Source organism: Hirundo rustica, chromosome 5, assembly GCF_015227805.2.
Source record: "Hirundo rustica isolate bHirRus1 chromosome 5, bHirRus1.pri.v3, whole genome shotgun sequence".
NCBI classification, from domain to species: Eukaryota; Metazoa; Chordata; class Aves; order Passeriformes; family Hirundinidae; genus Hirundo; species Hirundo rustica.
Window position 1 is genome coordinate 27,168,779 of NC_053454.1, and position 22,701 is coordinate 27,191,479.

A 22,701-nucleotide genomic window follows, 5' to 3' on the forward strand; every position below is an offset into this window, starting at 1 on the left:
GCTGTAAGTTTAAATTTACGTTGCATTTTCAGAATCACTGCTGAGTATTTTTACCTTTTCAAAGGAAAATGTGCATTATAAAAATGCTGTGATTGTATTTTTCATGTAATACTAAATTAAATATGCAGCTTAATAGGGTATTTTTACCTGAAATGGTTCTGTTTGTATGCCTTAGGTACAATTCCATGCCAGGACCTGATCTTGAGGCGTTCATTTTCTGCCACTTAGTGGCTGGCTGATTATCTTCTTCACTTTTGTTGCTTGTTTACTATTTTCTGTGTCATGGAAGTGCTTTCTATGCCTGGATGAGCATAACTTTTGTACTTTGAACAGTAATTATGTTATCTTCCTCAAAATAAAAGCTTCCTCCCAGTAGTGTTCAGTTAAACACAAGCTGTTAAAGTTTCCTATTCCATAGCATGTGTGACTTCCAGGTATTATACATACAATTGCTGACTTTGCAGTAATATTAATGTTATCATACCTAGGATTTCAGGTATGCAGCACAATAAAAGAGGTCAAATGAAAGGAGAGGAGTAAGCCCTGTGTTTCTGGTCTCCTGCAAGGTACATATATTCAGAAGAGATGCTGAAATGGAATTCCCTGTTTAAGCAGGCATTCAGGCTGCACTCACATTAAGTAGTCCCCTGTGCATCTCCTGAGCAGGAACAAGGACTGCTTTTCAGTAAGCAGCTACCTCTATATATATATATGTGTGACATACATGCAGTTACTGATAAGGCTTATAAGTATATTAGAAAATAAAGTACAATTTTAAAGCAAAAACGACAAGTTGGACTTCTGTGATATTGGAGATGAAGTTCGACAGCCGAGTTATTTATCTCATTGCCAGAAGACTGAGGAAGCGAAGCTGAATTGTCAGAAATATAGCCAAGCTCTGTATTCAAAGAACTTCTGTCTAAGACACCATCAGTGACAGATATTGCTGGCTGTTGGTGTGATTGTCTGAGGTGAAATTTTTCACCCAGGGATATTCTGAAAAATGTGCCAATGACTCCCCCAGAAACTGCTCTAGTCCTGGTTTGAGAAGGCATATGAAAATACATCTAATCTGCTGGGTACCAGTTATCTAATATACTGGGTACCTCACTAAAAAAACAACATAATAGATTTGTTCTTGTCTGTAAAACAAGGCTTTTACAAGATTTTTTTGCCAACATCTTAATAGAAAAGTTTAAGTGTTGTTTAGACAAGGGAAATCTAACTTCTTGCAGGCTTATCAAAAATCTCTGAAAAGATACACTTAATTGTTATGGACACATGTGGAAATATCCTAAAACCTGCCTCTTAAATGGATCCTGTGCCATGTGCCTGCATGACATGATGCAACGTATCATTGTATTTTGGTAATGCAACTATATAAATAATCCATCTTATTACTAAACCTAGATTTTTTCTCATTAATCTGTCAGTTCTTTCAGTGAAGGAAAAGAATACGAAGTATTATGGACATAAAAGATAGCTGTGTCTTTTCTGCAAAATTTGGTGACCGTGTTAATCCAAAAGTCTTGTTTATTGCTGTAATCTTCTAGGAAAATGTACTGAACTAAATATCTAGAGAAAGAAAAAAGCAATGTTCCTCTTTGTGGTATTTAATGTGGTCCATCATACGAGCAGTGATAACATAATTACGCAATTATTGGTATATTTTCCCTCTGGAGGCCTTGTGTAGATGATTACCAGTGCACCTTTTAATGAAATTGCTACTATTTGATAAAATTACTGCCAAGTCTTGAAATAATTAGAATTCGCATTGCCAAAAGTCTTACATCTCCTTCCTCAGTTGAGCCTTTTCCAAATAGGCATCAATTCAGATTGCAAAACGATTTACTGTTCTCCAGTTTTTTCATTTCTCTTCATTAAAATTACCTTTTCACTGCATTTCAGAAAACATGCTTTTAAGCCTATGTTGCTCATTACAAGGAACATTCGTTCAAAATGGAAGTTGAAAGACACTGCACCTTTTAATGTAAATGTCAGTAAAGAGAAGTGAGAAGAAAGCCATTAAAGGAATAGATGGGATGCATGACAGCTGAATATGAATACACTATGCATTAGTGTGCTTTTTCATTCCTTCTAAATCATTCTCTATGCTTGCTTCATAATTTGTTTATTTATGTGTCTAACAGCTGACAAAACTAACCGTGGGAACAGCTGGTTAATAAGTAATTTTGGAAATTAGAGGGAAGAAGGCAATTATTCAGTAAGAGTAAGGATCAGTCTAAAAGTATAAATCTCAATACTGACAAGTGCTGTGGCATAGTTGCATTTTTTTTTTCCAAATCTGCTTGTATGTGTACATACATGCATATTTAGTTGTACTCTGTATTTCTCTTTGAATAAGAATTATCAGGTAGATGTCGTAAGCACAGATCATTCTAGTTTTAAAAAAAAAAAGCTAAACAACCTGGCAGGTCAGTCATGCATTGGCTTTGGTTTTATTCATTAATACATTGCCTGTAGATTCCTTCCATAGTGGGAAGTTTAGGTATAAGAGACCACAGTGTGTCAATGTAATATAATGAAATTAATTAATCACCTAGTGTAGGTTGTCACACATAGTGCTTCAAGGTAAGTGACTGGGCTACTGTAGTGCACATGGTACTCCTTCAAAAAAACAGACCCTAAAACCACAGAAAAAGCCCCAAAGCCATGACTTCTCAAAAAAGGAGGATTCAGGGAGGTACCATACTCAGCCTTGGAGAGAAACATGGTGTCTGATCCTGCTGTAGCCATTTAGTCTGTGTGCTAAACTAGAATTACATTCAGCTACATGCCTGCCGTTGACAAATGGCTCTATTTGCAGAGTGAAGGATGCCTGTCAGAAGGGGCAAGCTGCTCAGCAGGCAGGAACAGCCTGTTTGCATGGCTGGATTTTCCTCCCCCCAGCAAGGGACATAGAGCCGCTGGGGAGGAGGAAGGTGTGTTTGTGTCTCTGCAAGGTGCAGTTGCTTCCCCCGGCCCCTGGCCTTGAGGGAGTGTTGTGCTTGCATGCATAGGGTGGCTCTCACATGGGTTTGGAGGTCATGTGAGGAATCTGCTCTGCTAAGCTGCTTCTGAAGTACTGAAGCAAAGTGCTGTTAGCTACATCGGTAATTGGTGTGACAAGACCCCCTGCAGGAGGATCTGCTGGCTTCCACCCACAAGCCAGGGATTGTCCCAGATGCTCATGGTTATCCTGCCTGAAGATTCTGTGATTGTTTCTCTTGGAGAGTGGGATGTACGGGGTCTATAGAGCTGGCTGGATTTGTCTTCTTGCTACCTGTGTCTGATACTGGCTCTTCCTGATTTACCACATCTTGTTCTGAGGGGTGCATAACCTCTCTCCAGATGTAGCTGGGTGTCCCCTCAGTCTCCTGAGCTCTTTTCTCTGCAAGTGGTAAGCACCAAGTGCCTCTTACTTGTTCTTTGAAATGCCCTGCCAGGGCATGAGGTATGTCCTGAGGCAGGTCCATGTAGGTGCAACCCCAGACTGTGGAGCTGAAAGGTTACCATGGGCCTTCACTGCTAAGAGGGGTGCCTCACAGCCACAGCCTCTGTAGTTCCCCATGCTCATGCCTCCACAGATGATAAAGACAGCCTTTGTTCTAACCTCCTGCCACTTCCTCTCTTGGGTTTGCCACGGGTGGGAGTCAGCTGGCTGGTTCCACACTCGCTCTTTGTGTGGGAGATCTTCATTTCTCCTTGATGCTGTTTGCAGATGGAGTCAGCTTGGCTGTGCCTTTGAGCGCTGTGCTGGTGAGCTCCCGCCTCCTGCTCTCCACAGTGCCCTTCCTCTGCCCCCTTCCCTTTTGGGGTGAGGGGGCAAGTAGGGCTGGGTGGGAAGACAGGGGTTGCCCTCATGCAGCTGGGTAAAAGTCAAAGCTCTCATTAATCCTCTACGCTGGTCTTCTGCTTCCAAGAATGGAAAACTTCAGAGTGAGCACAAGCTCGTGACATCTTAATTTTTGCTTGGAAAACACGGCATTGAAGAGTCTGTTGGTCAGCAGATAGCACCGACCCTGGGAGATGGGTTAGAAACAAACCGCTTAGTTCTGCAGGGAGGCGTAATCAGCCTAGACTTAAGTATGTGTCCAGTGACAGATAATTTTTCAGTCTCTGAAAAGAAGTTGGGGCAGAGGAGACAGTCAGCAAGGATTTGTCTTTCAGATATGCTGAGAGTCCGTGAAACTTGCAGGGACAGTCATGTGTTGGGTACTTTTTAGTCTATGTCTTCGAGGAGGGTGCTAGTGTGGGTGTTGATGTGGATGGTTTCTTTTGCTAGCCACCTTTTCCCCCACAGCTTGGCTGAAACGAGATCTCATGTAGCTTTCAGATAAAATAATTTAAAACTGACATTTGCCATTGCTAAACTTTCATCTAGCATAAGGGAGAGTGTCTGTTTAGTGAAGGGGAACAAAACAAGTAAGCGTATGATGGCATCTCTCCTTTGAAAAATCTGGGAGAATTTTATACATCAGAGCAAATTCAAGTTGTTCCAGTGCAATTAACATGCAAGTTTGACACTTTATATTTTTCCTTGGGGCATGAAATGGCAGGACAAAGAAAATGTAATTGGAAAGATCTTACATTCATGTCCATCATAGCATATGTGAACTGTCATAGTGGCTTTAACAAATAAGAGACAGAGTTGGAAAGGTGATATTCCTCAATTAGACCTGTGTATAAATACTCTAGAGAAGATTGAGCGGGCTTCTGGCTAGGACCTCTGCACTTGTGTAAAAGAGATAGGTTTGCTTCTGCTTTTCTTTCAGACCTGCAGGGGACTTGTGTGTCTGAAAACATGTTCATTTTTTCCAGCAGTGCTGGGTATGCTGAAAGAGAATATTACTTCCCTGCAAGGCATGTCTTGCTGATATCTCTGGACCATTGCATCTACAACAGTGCCTCTCCTTTAACTGATAAAGCATATCTCTTGTTTCTGCTCTCTTATGTTGTTGTAGATGAAAAACCACGGTGAGTGAGGTCTGTGTGATAGCCTTTGAAATAAAGCCAGTGCCCAGAATGCATAGGCAGTGAAAAAAAAAAATAGTCTCTCCATTTGTATCCAATCCCCACAATCTTACACAAAAGTTGTGGACATTTTGTCATTTGAAGTTTTAGCTCCTCTGTACATTTGTGATAGAAGAACGTTAACTGCTTTAGAAATCATGGTCAGGATCAGGTCATGGTCAGGTCACTGTTTTCGTTGTGCCGTGTTTGTACAGCTTAATGATGATGAGTATGAAGGTTATGGACAACTGCAAGGGGGAAAAGGCAGAAACTGAGAAGAGCCTGCCATGCCCTTTCAATGTGTCCCAGCCCTTGGGGAGGCAGGGCGAGGGATTTGCCTTGCTGAGCAGCAGTGAACCTGGTGGCAGGGCACTGCCGGTCCCGTGGGCTTGGCAGAGAGGCTGGTACTGGATGTGAGCAGGTTGTGACTGCGCTGTGAAGCCACACCGTGCTTCTGCCTTGGAGATATTTGATACAGCTTGAAAGTGGAAGGGCATGGGATAAGGCACAGGGTTTTTTGTTTTACTTTTCTTTGGAAGCAATCTGTTGTGTTATAGAGCTGTCACAAACTTCTTGTTCCTTTTAATGCTTAGATAAGAGTTGAAAGAGGAAGTGGCCACAGAGAGACTAACCTGTCAGCCTAAGGTTGTGCAGGAAATCTGTGGCAGAGCTGGGAATAAAATACACAGTGTCTGACTCTTCATCTTATTCCATGGTGGTCCCATATCCTTTGTTTGCTTGGCAGCTGGAGATGGTTTCCAGTTGCTTGCGAGCTTAATGTGTACTTGCACCTGATGTGCTCTTCCATGCTACAAGAGTGTTGTGCTGAGGCTGAAAAGCTCCAGCTATTTTTTACTATTTTTTACCCAGGATGGTTCACTCCTTCGGCAGACTTTTTGTTGTTTGCACATCCCTTAATTGTTACAGGAACATTCTGCTGTCCTTAATCATATCCCTGCAATTTGACCTGCATTTCCTATCAGTATTATCTACAGCTGTTTGATTTTCTAATTCGTCCAGCCTGATTTTCCCAGATGTTCCTTCTGCATGCAGAATTCACAGCTGCTGTACTCCTCCTCCTTCCTCCCTCTCCCTTCATTTTAATATATTCATATATTCTTTTTTTCAGTTACACTCTCTTGCTCTCAAGTGATTCCAGCATCGTAGTTTTTAACTCAAGTTTGTTATGTTACAAGAAGTTAGCGTTGTGGAAGTGAAGCTTTTCAGCTGTAGGACTCAAATGTAGTATATCCAAAATGGAACTTGGGTTGTCCAACTCTGAGCTTATTAGTTTATTTTAGTTTTTGTTTGTTTGTTTGTTTGTGGGTTTTTTTTTTTTAATTGGGACTTATTTGCCATTATCAGTGTATTTTTGTTAGCATATAATAACTACACCCTCTAGTTGCCTTTGAGGACAACTCTAGAGGGTCATCCAGAATCCCAGTGTGGTACTCTGGCTATGCAGTGTGTGGGGAATGCTGAATGTCATGGTGGGATCCACAATCTGTGATGAGCAGTGGGATCATCTGCCCCACTTGCAACCACAGGGCCCATGTGGGCAGAAGACAGGCTTCCTCTCTTTTCATTGTCCCACGTTGTTCCCATGATCACGTGAGCCTCACTGAGATGGGGATGCTCAACTAAATATTGAAGTAGTACTCCCATCTCCTTTTCAAAGCTGTAAAGAGATGGAGAGAGGGTGGAGGCATGCCCAGGGGTGGGTATGCATCCAAAGTAAGGATGCATATCCACGCTTGGAAAACTTCAGTGGGGACATAGTAGCGGGATCCTCCATCCCATTGCTCAGAAAGTTTACAGTCCTGATAGTGACTGGTAAAGCCATGATCCCATCTGAGCTGAACACAGAGCTCTGGAGGTGACAGCAATCACTGTACCATGGGGTTTGGCACTTGGAGATCGCTCACTATCTCTAGCATATATACTGTCAACACAACTGATTCCTCATTTATGAGAGTCTTGGTGTCATGGCTGTGATTACATAGTTGGTGTTACTGGAGTCCCCAAGAGCAACAGGGGGGCCTGGAAAGAGCCCCTTCAGTTGGGTTCTGTACAAATGGAGCAGTCCTAGACATGAGTCTGAGAAAAGATGAGGAGAGAGCAGATGGACGCATGCTGTGGAGATTAGTGCACCGGATTACAAGTTGATAGTTAAACTCAGATTTCTGTCACTTAATTATTCCTCCAAAAAGAAGATACAGAGTCATTCTCATCTTTCTAAGCAGCATTTTAATTCTGTTTTTAAAGACAGATGATATTTTGGTGTATAATATGAAGCAAATCTAATAGTCACTGTGTTTACAACTGGTTGTCCCTACACTGTCGTGGGTTTTTTGAAGAGGCATTATTTTCAGAAGGCAAAAGAAAAAAAAAAAAACATTTTACACTCTGGGAGTCCTTTGCACAAGGCATTATTCAATTTGTAAATTGTTTTGCTGAGAGCTCATAGACTGCGTAAAAGGAACCATAGCAAAATAATCTTGAAACATGAGTGGTACTTCACCACATTGTGCTAGTTTCCTCTTTTTTCTTTTCCAGTTCTGCTGTGTAATGTATTTCATGTGCCTCTGGACAGGTCAGGCTCTGCTGTGTTGTTTACTACCTTTAAAAATTTTTCAATAACTTGCTAGATAGTCTAGCCAGTATGTGTTGGAAAAACTTGAACTCCTAACCAGAATGGATAGGATGAGATCTAGGGGAAAGAGTAGGTGAAAGTCATAAATCTTCGATAAAAATATGAAATTATGTTTTTCTAATCTTCATGGCAGTTTTTTTTTTTGTGGGATACTTTTTTAACTGTTCAGTCATGTGAGCTTATGTAGGGAATTAGTGGAACTCATGGAAAATTTCTGGTGGTGCTGGTGGACTTGTCTTTTGGGTTTAGCACTTGGTAAATCTTCATATGTGGGAGATGGGGGGAGAACAAAGGCTTCCTCCAAAACCCAGACCACTAACAAAGTAATTAGTCTCTGCAGGTGGTCTGATCATCATTTGCTTCCTACTCTATGGTGGATTTGTCCGGAAGGGAAGCAGTTACCTGACCTGGTCTTAATCCAGCATGTACCTTAAGAACAAGTAAAGCTGTGAGATGAGTGAATTAAGTCTGGAGTGTATAACCTCATCCCAAGTAATTATCCGGTTGTTTTTCCTGAACGTCTGTTGTTATCTGTGTGGGTAGGGAAATTCAGCCTCTGAATTGAGCTGCAGAGTGTGTTCTTGCATACAAGTGGCGTTGCGTTTTGAGAAATGTTCCCCCCAGCTCAGGCATGGCTGTTAGACCTCCAGTCCAGCTGTGCAAAGCTGTGCTGTGCATCAGAGGGACATGGCGGTATTTGTAGGACCATTGAGCTACCTTTCATAAGGGGAAGGGTTTGTTACTGCAGAGCCTGTCAGCATTTATACACAACACAGTGATATGTATGGTTTGACAAATCCGTCCTCAGGTAGCAGGTCAGTTATGAGATTAAGCTTTATGCTTCTACCTCTATGGGTCCATTTTCTTTTGCAATCCTGTTGGTGATACCCTACACTTGACCTTCACACACCCCTGTGCCCCACGGTTGCATGCTTTGGTTTGGGAAGGAGGAGAACTCGCCTGGTGTCTGTCTGCTGGGCTTTACAAGCTGGTTTTGTCGGGGCAGTTTGGAGCCTGCGCTTACCCCGTGTGTCATTATTGGGCCGGGTAAGTACCCAGGGGGGAAGCGGAGGGAGCAGTTGAGCAAGCCAGGCTGGCTTGGCATTTCCTCAGAGGCAAGTAGAAGAGTTTGTTCTCTGTACTGCCCTGGACACTGGGAATGAGGCCACCTCTTGCTGCAGCTGAGGCTGCTGCCGAAAGAGGGGGAGCACGGCTGGGGCCAGCAGGCTGGTGTGCTCATCCCCGCTGCCTGCATCGTGCCAGGGGCTGGGAGCTGAGGCCAGGCCACAGCAGCGCGTCACCTTGTGCCGGTGAAGGAGGGCTGCCCTGTGGCCTGATATGAGGGCACACGCTGGTGTTTGCTCCATGGCAGGGTCTGTGTGACCTGCTCCTTGAGACAGTGGGCAGTGGGAGCCATCCCAGTCCAGCTCCATGTGCACTTCCCTGGCAGGGCCCAAGCTGAGACCTTGCTGGCTGCAGATGGAGTGATGCTGGTGAAGGTTGTCCACATCTTCGGCTTTCTCAATCCTCCCTGACCCGTCTGTTAAGCTAGTGCTAGAATAGCTATACCATGCCACACTTTTCCTGTTTTATGCAGCTCATGTAATTTGTCACTTGAACTGCCCCGTGGTCTGTGGGAAGCAAGCAGAGTAGTCTTCCAAAGAGGTCCCCAGGAAGGACCTGCATGGTTCTTCAGAAGCCCTTCTCAGAGGTCTTCGCCCTCTGTCTTCTCACATGCCAACAGTCCCTGGCTCTGATCTGAGGGGTTTGAAAATCAGAGGTCTTCTTGCCTCAACCATATTATCAGGCACCTCTTTGCTCAGGGCAAGGGAATTTTCCAGCTTTCTGTTTACCATGCCACTGCTGGCTGGGGCTTGTTCTTCTGAGACCTTGGACTTTGACTCTTCTTGTTTGAGTTACTGTACCACAGCTCTGACACACACCTGTACTTTGAGGTAGCAGATTTGAAATTAAAAGTTGGGGTTTTTCTGCCTTTTTCTGGCAATTTTTATTTCTAGGATGGTTGTTTATTCGATCAGTCATGGAAGCATATATGCAGGATTAGTGGACCTCATGTAGAAAATTGCTTGGTGACACTGGAAGAATGAATGCCAGTTGACTTTAGCGCTGGTAAATTCTAATTCCAAGGAGGGTTTCTTTCAGACTACAGAACAAAGTAATTAGTCTCTGCAGGTGGTCTGACCATCCTTTGCTTCTTACTTTATGGTGGATTTGTCAGGAAGGGAAGCAGTTACCTGACCTGGTCTTAATCCAGTATATTCCTTAAGAACAAGTAAAGCTGTGAGATGAGTGAATTAAGTCTGGAGTGTATAACCTCATCCCAAGTAATTATCCGATTGTTTTTCCTGAACGTCTGTTGTTATCTGTGTGGGTAGGGAAATTCAGCCTCTGAATTGAGCTGCAGAGTGTGTTTTTACATGCAAGTAGTATTTTCACTGGCATGACTCTGCTACTACACGTGGATGCTGTAGAGTCTTGTACAGCTGTGTGACAGGAGCAAACAGCAAATAGTTATTGTAATCTAAGGATTACTCATAGCACTGAATAGCTGCTCTGAAAGGGGAAGGGTTTGTTACTGCAAGATCACCTCAGTATTTGAATACGTTCTTCTGACATTCAAGTAGGTTGGAAACAGTGAGAATTTACTTGGATTTTTGACTATGAACTCCGTTTTTGTAGGCTCACTAAGACTTTCAAATCATGGGTATGCTAACTCAGCAACCTCCTGATCGGCTTGCCCTAACAGTATAGACAAGGAAGCCTACAAGGAAGTGGTTGGGAACTGTGAACTGGGGCTGCTAATTTTACAGAGATTTATTTTGTGAGAATGTTTAAAACATGTTCAGTGAAAAAGAAGCCAAATGATCAGTTAGAGCAGCTCTGGTGGCTGGGAGATTGGTTGGTGCCTCAGTGAAACTAATTTGGTAGCATTGGGATGGAAACTTGAAGAATATTTTGCTCTTTTTTTTTTTTTTTTTTTTTTTTTTTTTTTTTTTTTTTTTAATGTAAGAAATGTTGAATTGGCACTTCAGGTAAAGAAACAAGCAAGTATGGAAATCATATACTGATGCCTTCACTGAACTGGACACTTCTAATTCAAGAGTATGCATGAAGCATATGAATACATGAGAGAGCAGTTATAAAAAGATAACTGTTGAGCAAGGAAACTTTAGTTCTTGGCAACATACTGAGTAAATGACAAAGAGTGATTAAAAGTGCTGCCATGTAGGATCAGACTCATATGTTCTTGAATTTAATTTTTAAATAGCTTGGGTCTGTTCCCATTCAAAAACCAAAACATTGCAGAAGGTGGTGCATCTGAAACTTTAAAAGCTTTTTTAGAGGCCAGTTTCCACCTGCACTGGTTATTTTCTCTGTGTGCCAAAGGTCTTACAAGCCAAAAGGTGTCTGTAAAATTGCACAGTGCCGTTGCAGCTTGGTATTTTTAAGAAATAATTCCCAAAATATTAGTTGCACATACACAGCTATAAAGAATAATTTTGTTGCAGAAAAAAAATGTTATATTGACAGATGTTCTATTTTGTGTGTTTTGTTTTTTTTTCCAGGCGGTGCACTGTCCCATGTAGAGTCTTTACATGTTGTGAATAAAGGGGAGGAATTAAGGCTGACGTGCAACAAGGAGGGACCTGTGACCTGGAATTTCCAGAGCTCAGACCCATCGGCAAAAGCAAGGAGTTCCAATGAGAAAGTGTGGTACACCAAAAATGCAACAGTCAGAGACATAGGCAGATATACATGCAGAAGCAAAGGGAGTATTGTCTCCTCTTACTATGTTTTTGTTAAAGGTAAATATCAATGAAGGCATTATTTTTGCTTCCCACCCCTTCCCTTCCCCCCTACCCCCCATCTCCACTCCCAAAATAATAGGATAATAAATGTTGGAGGACAGAATGAATTTGAAGTACAGCGGGAGAATGCAGTCTGGTTTCTTCCAGTAGGAAGAAATCTCATTCTCTCTTTTGCTTGCATTAGGCTTTGTCAGCAGCGCACAGTCCTTGATGAGTTCCTCTTTACATCCCCATTAATTTTCTGGTGAAGTTTATCCAAGTTCCCTTTCTAGATGCTACCTAAGTGACCTGATTCTGTTGTATGAGTCAGTTATACATTGAAGAAGCAAGAAATATGTAGAAATGTCTTTTTAATTCTATGCCATCCATCAGTATAGAGTCATATATTGGTCCTAAGCTTTTAATTTACTGAGGCAGTCAGCCTAAGGGATTTGGTCTTTTGAGACTGTGCTCCCAGGCCTAAGCCAGCAAACAGTGATGATTCCTCTGCCTTCAGCTTCTTATCTACCTTGTGACTGCTCAGAAATGTCTTAGACAGGAAAAATAGTGCTTCTGCTTTGACACATTTCTCAATCCTTTATTACTCTTCTTTGTGCAGTGTTTTCTTCAGATTTCTTCTCTGCTGATGTATGTCTATATCAGCTGCCCCCGAGCTCACAGTTTACCATGCCTGGCATTCAATTTACTGTCTGAGGAAAACGGTTATTTTGCTTCTCCTTCACATAGCTTTGGTGGTCTTCCTAACTTGTTGATGGAAAAATGTTCTATTGCATCCACTTTCTTGAAAGCAGCATTCTTTGACCAATAGGGGTTGTCTCAAAGAGCCTCCTCTGAACCTTGCTAGTCCTTTGAGAAGTACTGCAAGGTTTTTGTCCGAGACAGGGAGATTCCAGCACAGCACAGTGAAGATTATTTTCTCAAGGGAAGATACCTGGCATAGTACATAGATACCTGGCCACACAATTGAGAGTGCTCCTTTAACTGCTCCTGAGTTCTGCAAATAGCCATACAGCTACCATGGATACGTTTTCTTGACTTCTGTTTATCTCTTGAGACTATGACTATGATTACTATGAATCTGACATGCATTTTACCTCTATGTGGTAAACAATCTTGACTTTACCTTGATTTTTTTACTGAAGGTCACGGTAATTATCCCAGACAGCTATGGTCATAGAGATGTTTTTGCCTTCTGTTACATGAGCAGGCAGCTCTCCTGAGCATTCTTACCAAAGCAGCAGGGAAGTTGTGTGGTCCTCATGCAACATGTTGTTATATTCTTTGTCTCAGCTGTGTGAAAAACATGCAGCCTTTACTTCGATAAGTTCCTGGCTGTGAAATAAGTATGTTTGTGAGGCTGACCATCATTTTGCATCAGGCGTGGTTTAATGACATCTTACATCACCTGTAAGATGCTGCCATATGTTCTGCTGCTTCTGGGGTTGCCACAAACACCCCATTATACTTTTCTGCTTGTAAAGATGGGAGTGAAGAGAGAACAGGACCAAGAACCTCGATCCTGCATAGTGACATCTACAATGGTGGCATCTGTTGATATATTTTATTCTTCTGAACCTACTAAATCCCAATTTCTTCTGTTTCTGAGACCAAGAATGAATCAGTGTTGACAGACTGTGGATGTGTACCTGCCTTATCTTTCTGTTTTGGCAGAAAGTACCTGTGTTGTACCTATAAAAACACTTTTTTTCCTGATCCAAGCAAGTCTAGCTCAGACTCCTGCATAAGAGAGAAAAATCTCTTGATTTTGATCTCAAGTCTTTTTATATGGAGGCACTGATAAGCACTACCGTTACTTGTGTTGGAAATCTGTGGTATGGCCAGAAGGCAAGTGCAACCCACGATGTGCATGTGGTGTAAGGCCATGAAAGTAGGAACATGACCATGGGCAGCCTTGTTTGTGTCTGGATTCTCTATAGGAATTCCTTTCATCTCTTCTCACTGTGCTCTTCCCTTCCAGACAGAGATTGAAGATGCAAGGGGAGCACCTCTGCAATTCTGCTTGCTCCAGTCAAGGCCTTCCCTGCAATTTCAGCTATTAGTGAAACAGGTCTTCGTTCCCGCTATTAAAAAAAAAAAAAAAAAAAAAAAAAAAAAAAAAAAAAAAAAAAAAAAAAAAAATTGTATTTGTGGGGAGCCATACTTTCTGCCTAATGAAGATAACTTGGTTCTGTCCATACTGGAGAAAGGGGGACTGAGCAGGAAGCAATCAGTTATACCTGTTAGCAGGGACATTTAGATGAGCACTTTTAAACCATCCTCTTCTGGCTTGGAAGTGACAGCTAGTCATACCATTTCTTTAAAGATTTCTGTGTGAAAAATGTCACATTTTGGTTCTGTTCAGAAATTACTAACTTTTTTCCCCCCATTTCTTTGTAGTCTCCATCCTCTAAATCTAGTCTGATGCTTCAAAATTTATAGCTTGTAGGGGCTTCTTGTGTGGTAATATCAAATTCAGCTAAAGCTACACACTCTCTCTTAAGCTAGAAACCAGCCAGCAACTTCTCTGTTCGGTGATGAGGAACCCCTGATGTAGTGAATTGCTTACATAAACATCCCAGGCTTCATTTTCAGCCTGGTACTTGTCTTAAACCAAATACACATTGTCCATCATCTTAAATTCTCTCAGTTTTCCTTGGTGAGCCATGGTTTATTGATCTCTAATCATTCAAGTTGTAAGCATGTTTGCAAAAAAGAAAGAAAACTTTTCTCTCTGTTTTTTTTTGTTCTAATTCATTCTACTCTGTAGAGAGGGCAGATGGAATCAGAAATAAACTTTTACAGAGTGTTTGTCATCATGCATTCCTCTATTTTTGTGTTTGGTGGCTTCTTTGCATTTCAAGGTCATGACATATCGTGGGCTTCAACTTTCATTGTAGAAGTGTTTAAAGTACTATATGTTTGTGTGCTGTGGTTTGCTGAGATGAAATGCTATAGGAAAGTTACCTTGTGAAAGATTGCATGATGATTTTTCAATCAGTTTTTCTTCTAAGGAGGCTAAAAATAATCTATGCTTTCAGGGAGCGGAGAGAAAGAGAGAAGTTGTTTGCTGCTTCCTCTGGTAGCAATGTGTTTTCATTTAGATTATGTATTTTACAGAAGTGAAAACCATAATTTAGGTGCTTTTCAACTTCCATTTGCTCATAAATTTCTTTCAAATCCTCCCGTGGGCCTGAAACCTTACAGCCCTACCACTAGCTAAAAGCAAATTACTTCTAGTGGTCTGTGAAAATCTATTTACTGGTGTGGGGGTATTTTGGACCTAAACAAGGCAAAAAATGCCCTCCATCTCCAAATAAAAAAGCGGTAATATTATTTTTAGTGCACATGATTCTTTAGTGTATCTGGTATTGAATACTAGTGCACGTCTCATGTCGTGCTGCTCTTTGAGGAGAAAATTTAATGTCTCTTTATAAACATGAATTAAGCAATACTCAGTTTTACTGGGTGAAAGTAAAACTTTCTTTGACAGGTGCCCAATTGTAGAGTTAAGGTAATCAGAAGTTCCTGTGCCAGCTTGTCTGACAGATCTTTGTGTTTCCTCACAGATCCAAATGTGCTCTTCCTTGTTGATTCTCTGATCTATGGAAAAGAAGACAGTGACATCCTGCTAGTATGCCCACTAACAGATCCAAATGTTACGAATTTCACGCTGAAAAAATGTGATGGCAAACGTCTCCCCAAAAATATGACATTCATTCCCAATCCCCAGAAAGGCATTGTTATAAAGAACGTACAGAGGTCTTTCAAGGGCTGCTACCAGTGCTTGGCCAAGCACAATGGAGTTGAGAAGATATCAGAGAAGATTTTCCTGAATGTGATACCAGGTAACACAGGATTTTTTGCCTTCTTGTAGAGAACCTGTTTCCCAGGAGTTGTAGAGAAGGGCTGTGAAGCCTCGCTGCTGTCCAAAGCAAAGTGGTGAGCTTAGAAAGCTTGTTTTGGGCAAGTTGTGTCAGGGCACAGATTGATCTCGTGACATGTAGCTTGTGGCTGTTCTCAGAAGGTTTGGCCATGATGAGCTTTATTTTCTGTTCCTGGTGATTTCCAAGCATTTTTTTCATCCTTATAAGAAATGTGGGTTATGCTGTTAAACTCTGAGGGTAAACCAGCACCCTGAGGTTTGTACAGGTTTGTGCAGGCAAAATTATTTTGGTGCCTGACTCCTGTGTCTGTTACCCACAAGTGACAGCAGAAGGAACTGATTGATGGCATTAAAGAAGAGGATTTGGTGGAGAGGCAGAGCTTGTGGAAGGAGAAGGTCTTCATCTTATTAAGTGAAGATGGTCACAACAGCAGCCATGTGCACAGATGATGATGTTGGGGAATGCATTGTGGCTGAGCTGCTAAATGCAGCACTTCACTTGGCAATCCTGTTGGTGATACCATACGCTTGACCTTCACACACCCCTGTGTCTCAGGGTTGCATGCTTGAGTTTGGGAAGGAGGAGAAGCCTGGTGTCTGTCTGCTGGGCTTTACAAGCTGGTTTTGTCGGGGCAGTTTGGAGCCTGCGCTTACCCCGTGTGTCATTATTGGGCCGGGTAAGTACCCAGGAGGGAAGTGGAGGGAGCAGTTCAGCAAGCCAGGCTGGCTTGGCATTTCCTCAGAGGCAAGTAGAAGAGTTTGTTCTCTGTACTGCCCTGGACACTGGGAATGAGGCCACCTCTTGCTGCAGCTGAGGCTGCTGCCGAAAGAGGGGGAGCACGGCTGGGGCCAGCAGGCTGGTGTGCTCATCCCCGCTGCCTGCATCGTGCCAGGGGCTGGGAGCTGAGGCCAGGCCACAGCAGCGCGTCACCTTATGCCGGTGAAGGAGGGCTGCCCTGTGGCCTGATGAGGGCACACGCTGGTGTTTGCTCCATGGCAGGGTCTGTGTGACCTGCCCATTCTCCTTAGAGGTGGGGCAAGAGGTTGAGGAGTGAGGACCGTCTCAAGTGTAGAGTTTGCTGTGGCAAATTTAATTCTTCTTTTCCTGATGATTAGGAAATTCAGCATTGTCACTCTCAGTATTGTAATTACTGTGCTGTAGTGTTTGGTCTTTACTGAGTTCACCAAGTAAAACTCTCATTTTCTCCTTGGCTCTACATTTAAATGCATTAGAGACCTTTGGTGGGTAATGTTTTTGTAGTTAGAACCATGGCACTCAGACCCTCAGATGTGAGCTTCTGGTGCAGAAAGTCTGAAGAGGCATCTCTGTAACAGGGAGCTATGCAGGAGTACTGCGACACACAACAGCTGTGATAGCACAGGGAGTGTTTATGTACAGCCCTTCTCAAAACAAGGAGGGGCTTTATGGACTCACGGCTTTTTTTTGGATGTCCAGAGATGTTTCTGGCAGATGAGGACACAGAATGCCTTCTGCACTGGCATCCTCCTATCACTTGCGTACCGCTGAATGCTGAGGGGGATTTTTGTGAGAGCCTTTATATGTGAAGAGAGCAAACATGTTTCTTTGTTCTCTTCTTGAGCTTCTAATGGCAACATGAGGAAAACATTATTGTTAAAGTACCAGTGGCTGAGAAGCGTGGGGTTTTCCTAAGTTTTGTACAATTCATATAAGACAACTGCAAAAATTGTGTCAGAGAGAGTCTGAAAGATCTTATCTGATACATGCTGCATTCACAGCTTGTCTTCCTGTGTAAAAGCCCGAATGGGAAGATAACTGGAGTGTAATAAAAGAGGAAAATTTGAAGAAAGGATGAAGGAAATAGAAAAACAAACCACAAAGGGAACAGAGGAAGAGCTGAAGAGCTTTGCAGAAGCAGGAGCCACGTAGTCCACCGATACACCTGAGTGTTGACAAAAGACATTCTGAAGCAGAACAGGGTACAGTACCCCACATCTGCATGTCACCACCTGGTTTTTCGGTGACAAACTACGAGCCATCACTGTTGAGGTTGTGCTGCTTTCAGGCACGGGTGTGCAGAAATCCTTGATCTGTGCCTGTCCTTCCTAGTCTGTCCATCAGGAGCTTTTCAGGGACCTGTCAGACAGTACTTTCTGTTGGCTGTAATGTTTTGTAATTAAAATCTTCAGTTAGTGCTGGGCTGCTGTTCTTCAGTGACTGATCCTCATGGTGTTTTCAGTTCCAGAGTGCTACTTTTTAATCACTGTCAAAAACCGAATCATCTCATTGATGGTTCAACATCATTCAGGTTTCTTCAAGAAAGTTGCTGTGCTCTAACGAGTATTATCTAACTTTTAAGTGTAATTTTCAGTGAGGTTGAAGCAGAAATATGCTTGTTGTAAAAGATCAACTGTGTAATATGTTAAAAAATTTGAAAACATCTCAGAGCCTTGATTTTATTGGAAAGTTAATTAATGGCTGTTGATTTTTATCCCCCCCCGGAAGAGGTGAGACTAATGAAAAGTAATAAACTTCTAAATTGTTTTCCAGTTCACAAAACTCTTCCTGTCATCACCTTATCAAAAAGCTATGAGCTTCTCAAAGAAGGGGAAGAATTTGAAGTCACATGCATAATCACGGATGTGGATAGCAGTGTACAAGCTAGTTGGATTTCTCACAAAAGTGGGGTAAGTTCCTTCAGTTGTATTATGTGTGCCTCAGCAGGGTACACAGACTCTGTAGACATTCACATGCTTGTCTTGGGTACCTGATGCTGTGTTACTTTGGATTTGTTTCATTTACAAAGATTCAGTGTCCCACAGACTGGTGAGAGGGCAGCAACTGTCCTGTGCCCATGAGGATGGCTGGGAGGAAAAACATCTGCATGGGCTTTCTTCACAAAAAGAAATTAAAGTTAGGCTCTTCAATGTTAAGTTTAGGTGACCTCTGTTGAGCTTCCTAAATATGGAAGCGTGGAGTGCCTACACATCACATTGCAATCAATGGGAGCTGCAAATATCAACACATGGACTGCAAATTACATATTCTAGTCGTTATCATTAACAGTAAAATACCTACTAATTAGCATGGGGTTGTGTGTGACAGGAATAGTAGTAAGCATTCGCAGGAATGATTAATTCATTTAAATTACATGGTGTGCCTCACTAACTGGAAAAGCTCTGAAAAATGAACCAGTGAACTGGCTTCTGTCTGCCAGTGATAGGTGATAGTTACTGACTGGAATCACCAAATGAAATTCTTGAGAGGCTCAGTGCTCCAGGAGTTTGATTATGGCAGCACAACTATTCTGCAGAAGGGGGGCAGAGAGATCCCCTTCCCTGGTAAGCCAGTGTGCTGTCAGCTCTGTCTTTGAAATGAACAACAGACATTGGGTTGTTTTTGAGAATGCTTCTTGATCTTCTGAGTGTACCCTGAAATTTAAGTTAATCAAAAGCCCTTGTAAAGACCTTTCAGAAACTCCTACCATATACTCTCCCATGCTAATTGACTGATCTTTTACTGATAATGGTAGTGACCAGAATGCATAATTCTCAGCCCATGTATATGGAAGAAAAGACTCTGTGATATTTGGATAAATCACATCTCCTCAGGCACATAACAAACAGGAGTCCTGTTCCCTGGGGCTGTGCATGTTGTGCTTAGCTAATCCACCTGCTCTGGCAAAGCAATTCTTGCTAAGTGCTCGCTTTTCCAGAAATCCCACCCCACAGCTCTGACCATTGAGAAGGTCTAAGTGACAGGAAAGGGGCTTAGGACATGCAGATCTGCTTTTGTTCCTGTGCAGGATGTCCATCTGAGAATTTAATTTTTTCTCTCATTCCCCTCCCTTTCCTATAGTACAGATTGATGAAATTGAGGCATTCCCTTCATTTTTTTGTGCTTTATAGCCTTTTATTTAATGTGTAAAAGCCACAAGGAAAGTATTTTCCCAATAAGTTTGACTTTTCTGTCCTTTCTAGTAAATAGTAGGAGCTGCTGTTTGGAATACTGACTATCAAATTAAATTTTGTATTGAAAGAGAACACATATATTTAAGTAGATTCAGAATTACATTTTGTCTTGACTATATGAGAGGAAAAAAACCAAAATGCTTTTTCCATGTATGACTGAAGTTACCACCACTTTGGAAAATTAAGAGACTGGCTATTAGCAAGCACATCCATACTAAATATACTTCTCTTGTGATAATTATAAGTCAGGAGGAATCAAAATTGCATTCAGAAGCTTTTATTTGTCTAGAAGCTCTTGGAACATCTAAGAATTACAGTAATTCAATTAGAAAATCATAAGAAGTCCAGGTCTGCATTTGGTTTAGTCAGTGTAAATTTTATCAGTCTTTCCAGCCATACCGAACATTCTCACAGAGACTAATGTCAGCATCTCAAAGCATTTATTTTTCCATGCATATGTGTAGAATCATGACATATTTAAGAGAATGAAGTTTCCAGTTTCCTTTAAGATTAATAAATTTGGATTGCTATGGACCAAGAGTCAGAGAGGGTACCAGAGGGAGTATGTTCTGTATAGCCTGCTGCCAGCAGGGCTCTCTGCAGCATGCCTGCAATCAGGAGATGCTGTGGCCTTGGAACATAGAGTAACGTGGATAAAATGAAGCCCCAGGACCTTAGTTTCTCCCTCGTCATTGCTGGGAAGCATTGCAACCATTAGAGTTTCTGAACTTCAGGCACCATTCTGAGATGCAGTGACTTCATACAATAGCTTCAGCTTCTGAGCATTAGGAAAGTTAGGACCCAGTGGTCATTTTGCATCAAGCCCTACAGTTAGAAATGCTGTTTGTGCAAACAAAACCTTCGATTGGTTACCCACCCTCTCACCAATACTCACCTTAGTATTGGAAATCTAGCCAGAATGAGCGGGGTCTGACCTTGGGCACAACAGCCTTGTCATCAGGTAATGGGATCATTTGAAGAAGCTTGAGGTCTAGTTTTTTGGCTTGGGTTGGTCTCCTCCATTTGGCTCTCTTGGGGCAGATGGGCGCAGCCCCAAATTCCCCCCACTTGATGTCCCTCCACATTCTTGCCTTAGAAGGGAGCTTGAGGAGGGGAAAAAAAAAAAAAAAAAAAAAAAAAAAAAAAAAAAAAAAAAAAAAAAAAAAAGCAGAGGGGAATAGGACTTAGAAGAGGGCATTATCTACCAAAGGCATCTGATCACACACTTGTTTTGCATGGAGAGATTCTAGTGACAGGTTTGTCGTGCTGGCTTACAATTCCGTTTTAAAGTTATGAATATTAATATAGCAAAGTTATAATTACTTCTATTTTTAATTTATCTAGGAACGATGATGCATACACAGTGTTTTAGATGTTAATTGTTTTTTACCGACAGATTGTTACAAGCAAAAGCAGAAATTTGGGTGATTATGGATACGAAAGGAAATTAACATTGAACATCCGTTCAGTGGGAGTTAATGATTCTGGAGAATTCACATGCCAAGCAGAAAACCCGTTCGGAAAAACCAATGCCACAGTAACCTTGAAAGCCCTAGGTAAGTACTTGTAGAAATCTTAACAATTCTAAAAGCAGGAGATGAAAAGTAAGAACACTGGGGAGTCTTCCCTTTCTTCTCTCTCCTTTTCCTCAAACCTCAGCAAGTAAAATTGGTTTTCTGTAAAGGTTATTGTTGACTGGTACCGTATGGGATGGCTCAGGAAGTTGTGGTGTGTATGACTGCTTTAACTTCTATAACCCTTTGCTTGTTATTGGAAAGTGATACTAGAACAACCACCCAACAGTGTTTCTGTCCCTCTGGTTTGTCTCACCCTTCCTGGTTTAATCTAAAATTTAAATTGTGTTTAACAAAGCAACTAATTTACCATCTCCTGGTACTGTCCCTGTGCTTAAGTAATTTGGCAGCACAATTGCAAAGCACATCTCCAATAACTGGCTTCCAAGCATGGGGAATTTCACTGACAGTGTGTCAATGTTTCTTAAGCAGAAGCTGTATTTGTACCTCTTTTTAAAATGATGCTGTGAGCAGCACTGTGGTGCACATGGCATGAAATTGTTCCAGAGGTCACCCCCTTGTTAAACCCACTATCCATCTCTTCTACATGTTATGGATCATGTCCCTAAACAGTGAGCAAACTCCCTTCTTCCTCCTGTTTAATAACAGATGTGTTTAGAGTCTGCTATATATTGGCTTGGGTGACACATAGTGCCTTTTGAATTTTAAAGCTGCTGAAACCTGCTCATTTGATAAATTGAGTACAATTAAGGACATGTTGGTATAGTTAATAAGATCATTCTGGTCTGTGTAGTTGCTACAACCATTTCAATTCCTGGATTATTTTTTTCCTTTTCAAGTCCATTTTTTTGTTGCACAGAGACACACTCTGGCCACACTGCTTGTTTTGCTTTCCCTGGTAACGTAAAGAAGACAGAAGTGTTTGACCTGCGTGGGTCAGATCTTCAGCAAACAGGCAGAGTCTTGAGTGCCCTTAACCTTACTGTGCCAGTCGAGGGGGTAGGGCTCCAGTGCAGGGATGTTTTCCTCATTTTTTTACAGGAGAGACTACATTCATATGTAAAAGAGTGAAACAGTGTGAAGTATGAAAGAAAAACCTCTCCCTAAGGGGATCAATGTGAAAGCTTTTATTGTAAGGGGAGGGAAGTTCTTCATTACAGAAATTCTTAGTACTACTACATATGGAAATGTAGCTTTAAAAAGGATTGACTTTGGAAAGTCTGGGGTTTAAAATAAGGCATGGCATTATAAAAAGTGGGAAATAAAATTTTTGTTTAGTAAAATACAAAGTTTGTATTTAATAAAAATGCCAGAGAAAGGGTGGAATCTTCTCTTTCTGAGATAGTTTTCTCTCTCCAAATTTGAGTTAAATTATCTCCCAACTTTTGGATACCTTTCACCATTTATTGTCAAACTGACTATATTGACTTGAACTGTGCCAGCTCCCAGGGTCCTGGGAAGTAGTGTATGGTGTGCACATAGAGAGATAGATCTGAGATTGCAATAGGTACTAAATCACTGTGCTTTTAACATTAGCCAAAAGTTTTACAAGAAGTAACGTGTGTTTTTTATAAAATTCCTAATTACTTTTTCTATCAGTTAATTTATCTCACTGTAGAAGGTACTGTAACTGCATTACAGGGACCAATAGCATTATAATAAGATTTTATTTGAAGAGAGTTGGGTCTAATTTTGAATATAGCTTGCAAAGGGAATCCTGTGTTTATACAAAATTTCTGCAAAGAAACTGCAAACCTTCGGTTTCCAGATTTGAAATCTTTTCCTCTTTTCTAATGATGGAGACCATTTTAGAGCATACTTGCCTGCTGTGAATTT

At 41.7% G+C, this 22,701-nt stretch overlaps 1 protein-coding gene across 1 annotated transcript in view; it reads left to right on the forward strand.

Annotated features, from left to right (window-relative positions):
- KIT (KIT proto-oncogene, receptor tyrosine kinase) overlaps nt 1-22,701 on the forward strand; it is a 54,994-nt gene that overhangs the window by 6,955 nt on the left and 25,338 nt on the right. Inside the window, exons 2-5 of the mRNA XM_040064210.2 lie at nt 11,254-11,493; nt 15,063-15,341; nt 17,910-18,046; nt 20,727-20,886. Of these exons, the coding sequence (XP_039920144.1) occupies nt 11,254-11,493; nt 15,063-15,341; nt 17,910-18,046; nt 20,727-20,886 (816 nt within the window). The remainder of the gene's footprint in view (nt 1-11,253; nt 11,494-15,062; nt 15,342-17,909; nt 18,047-20,726; nt 20,887-22,701) is intronic.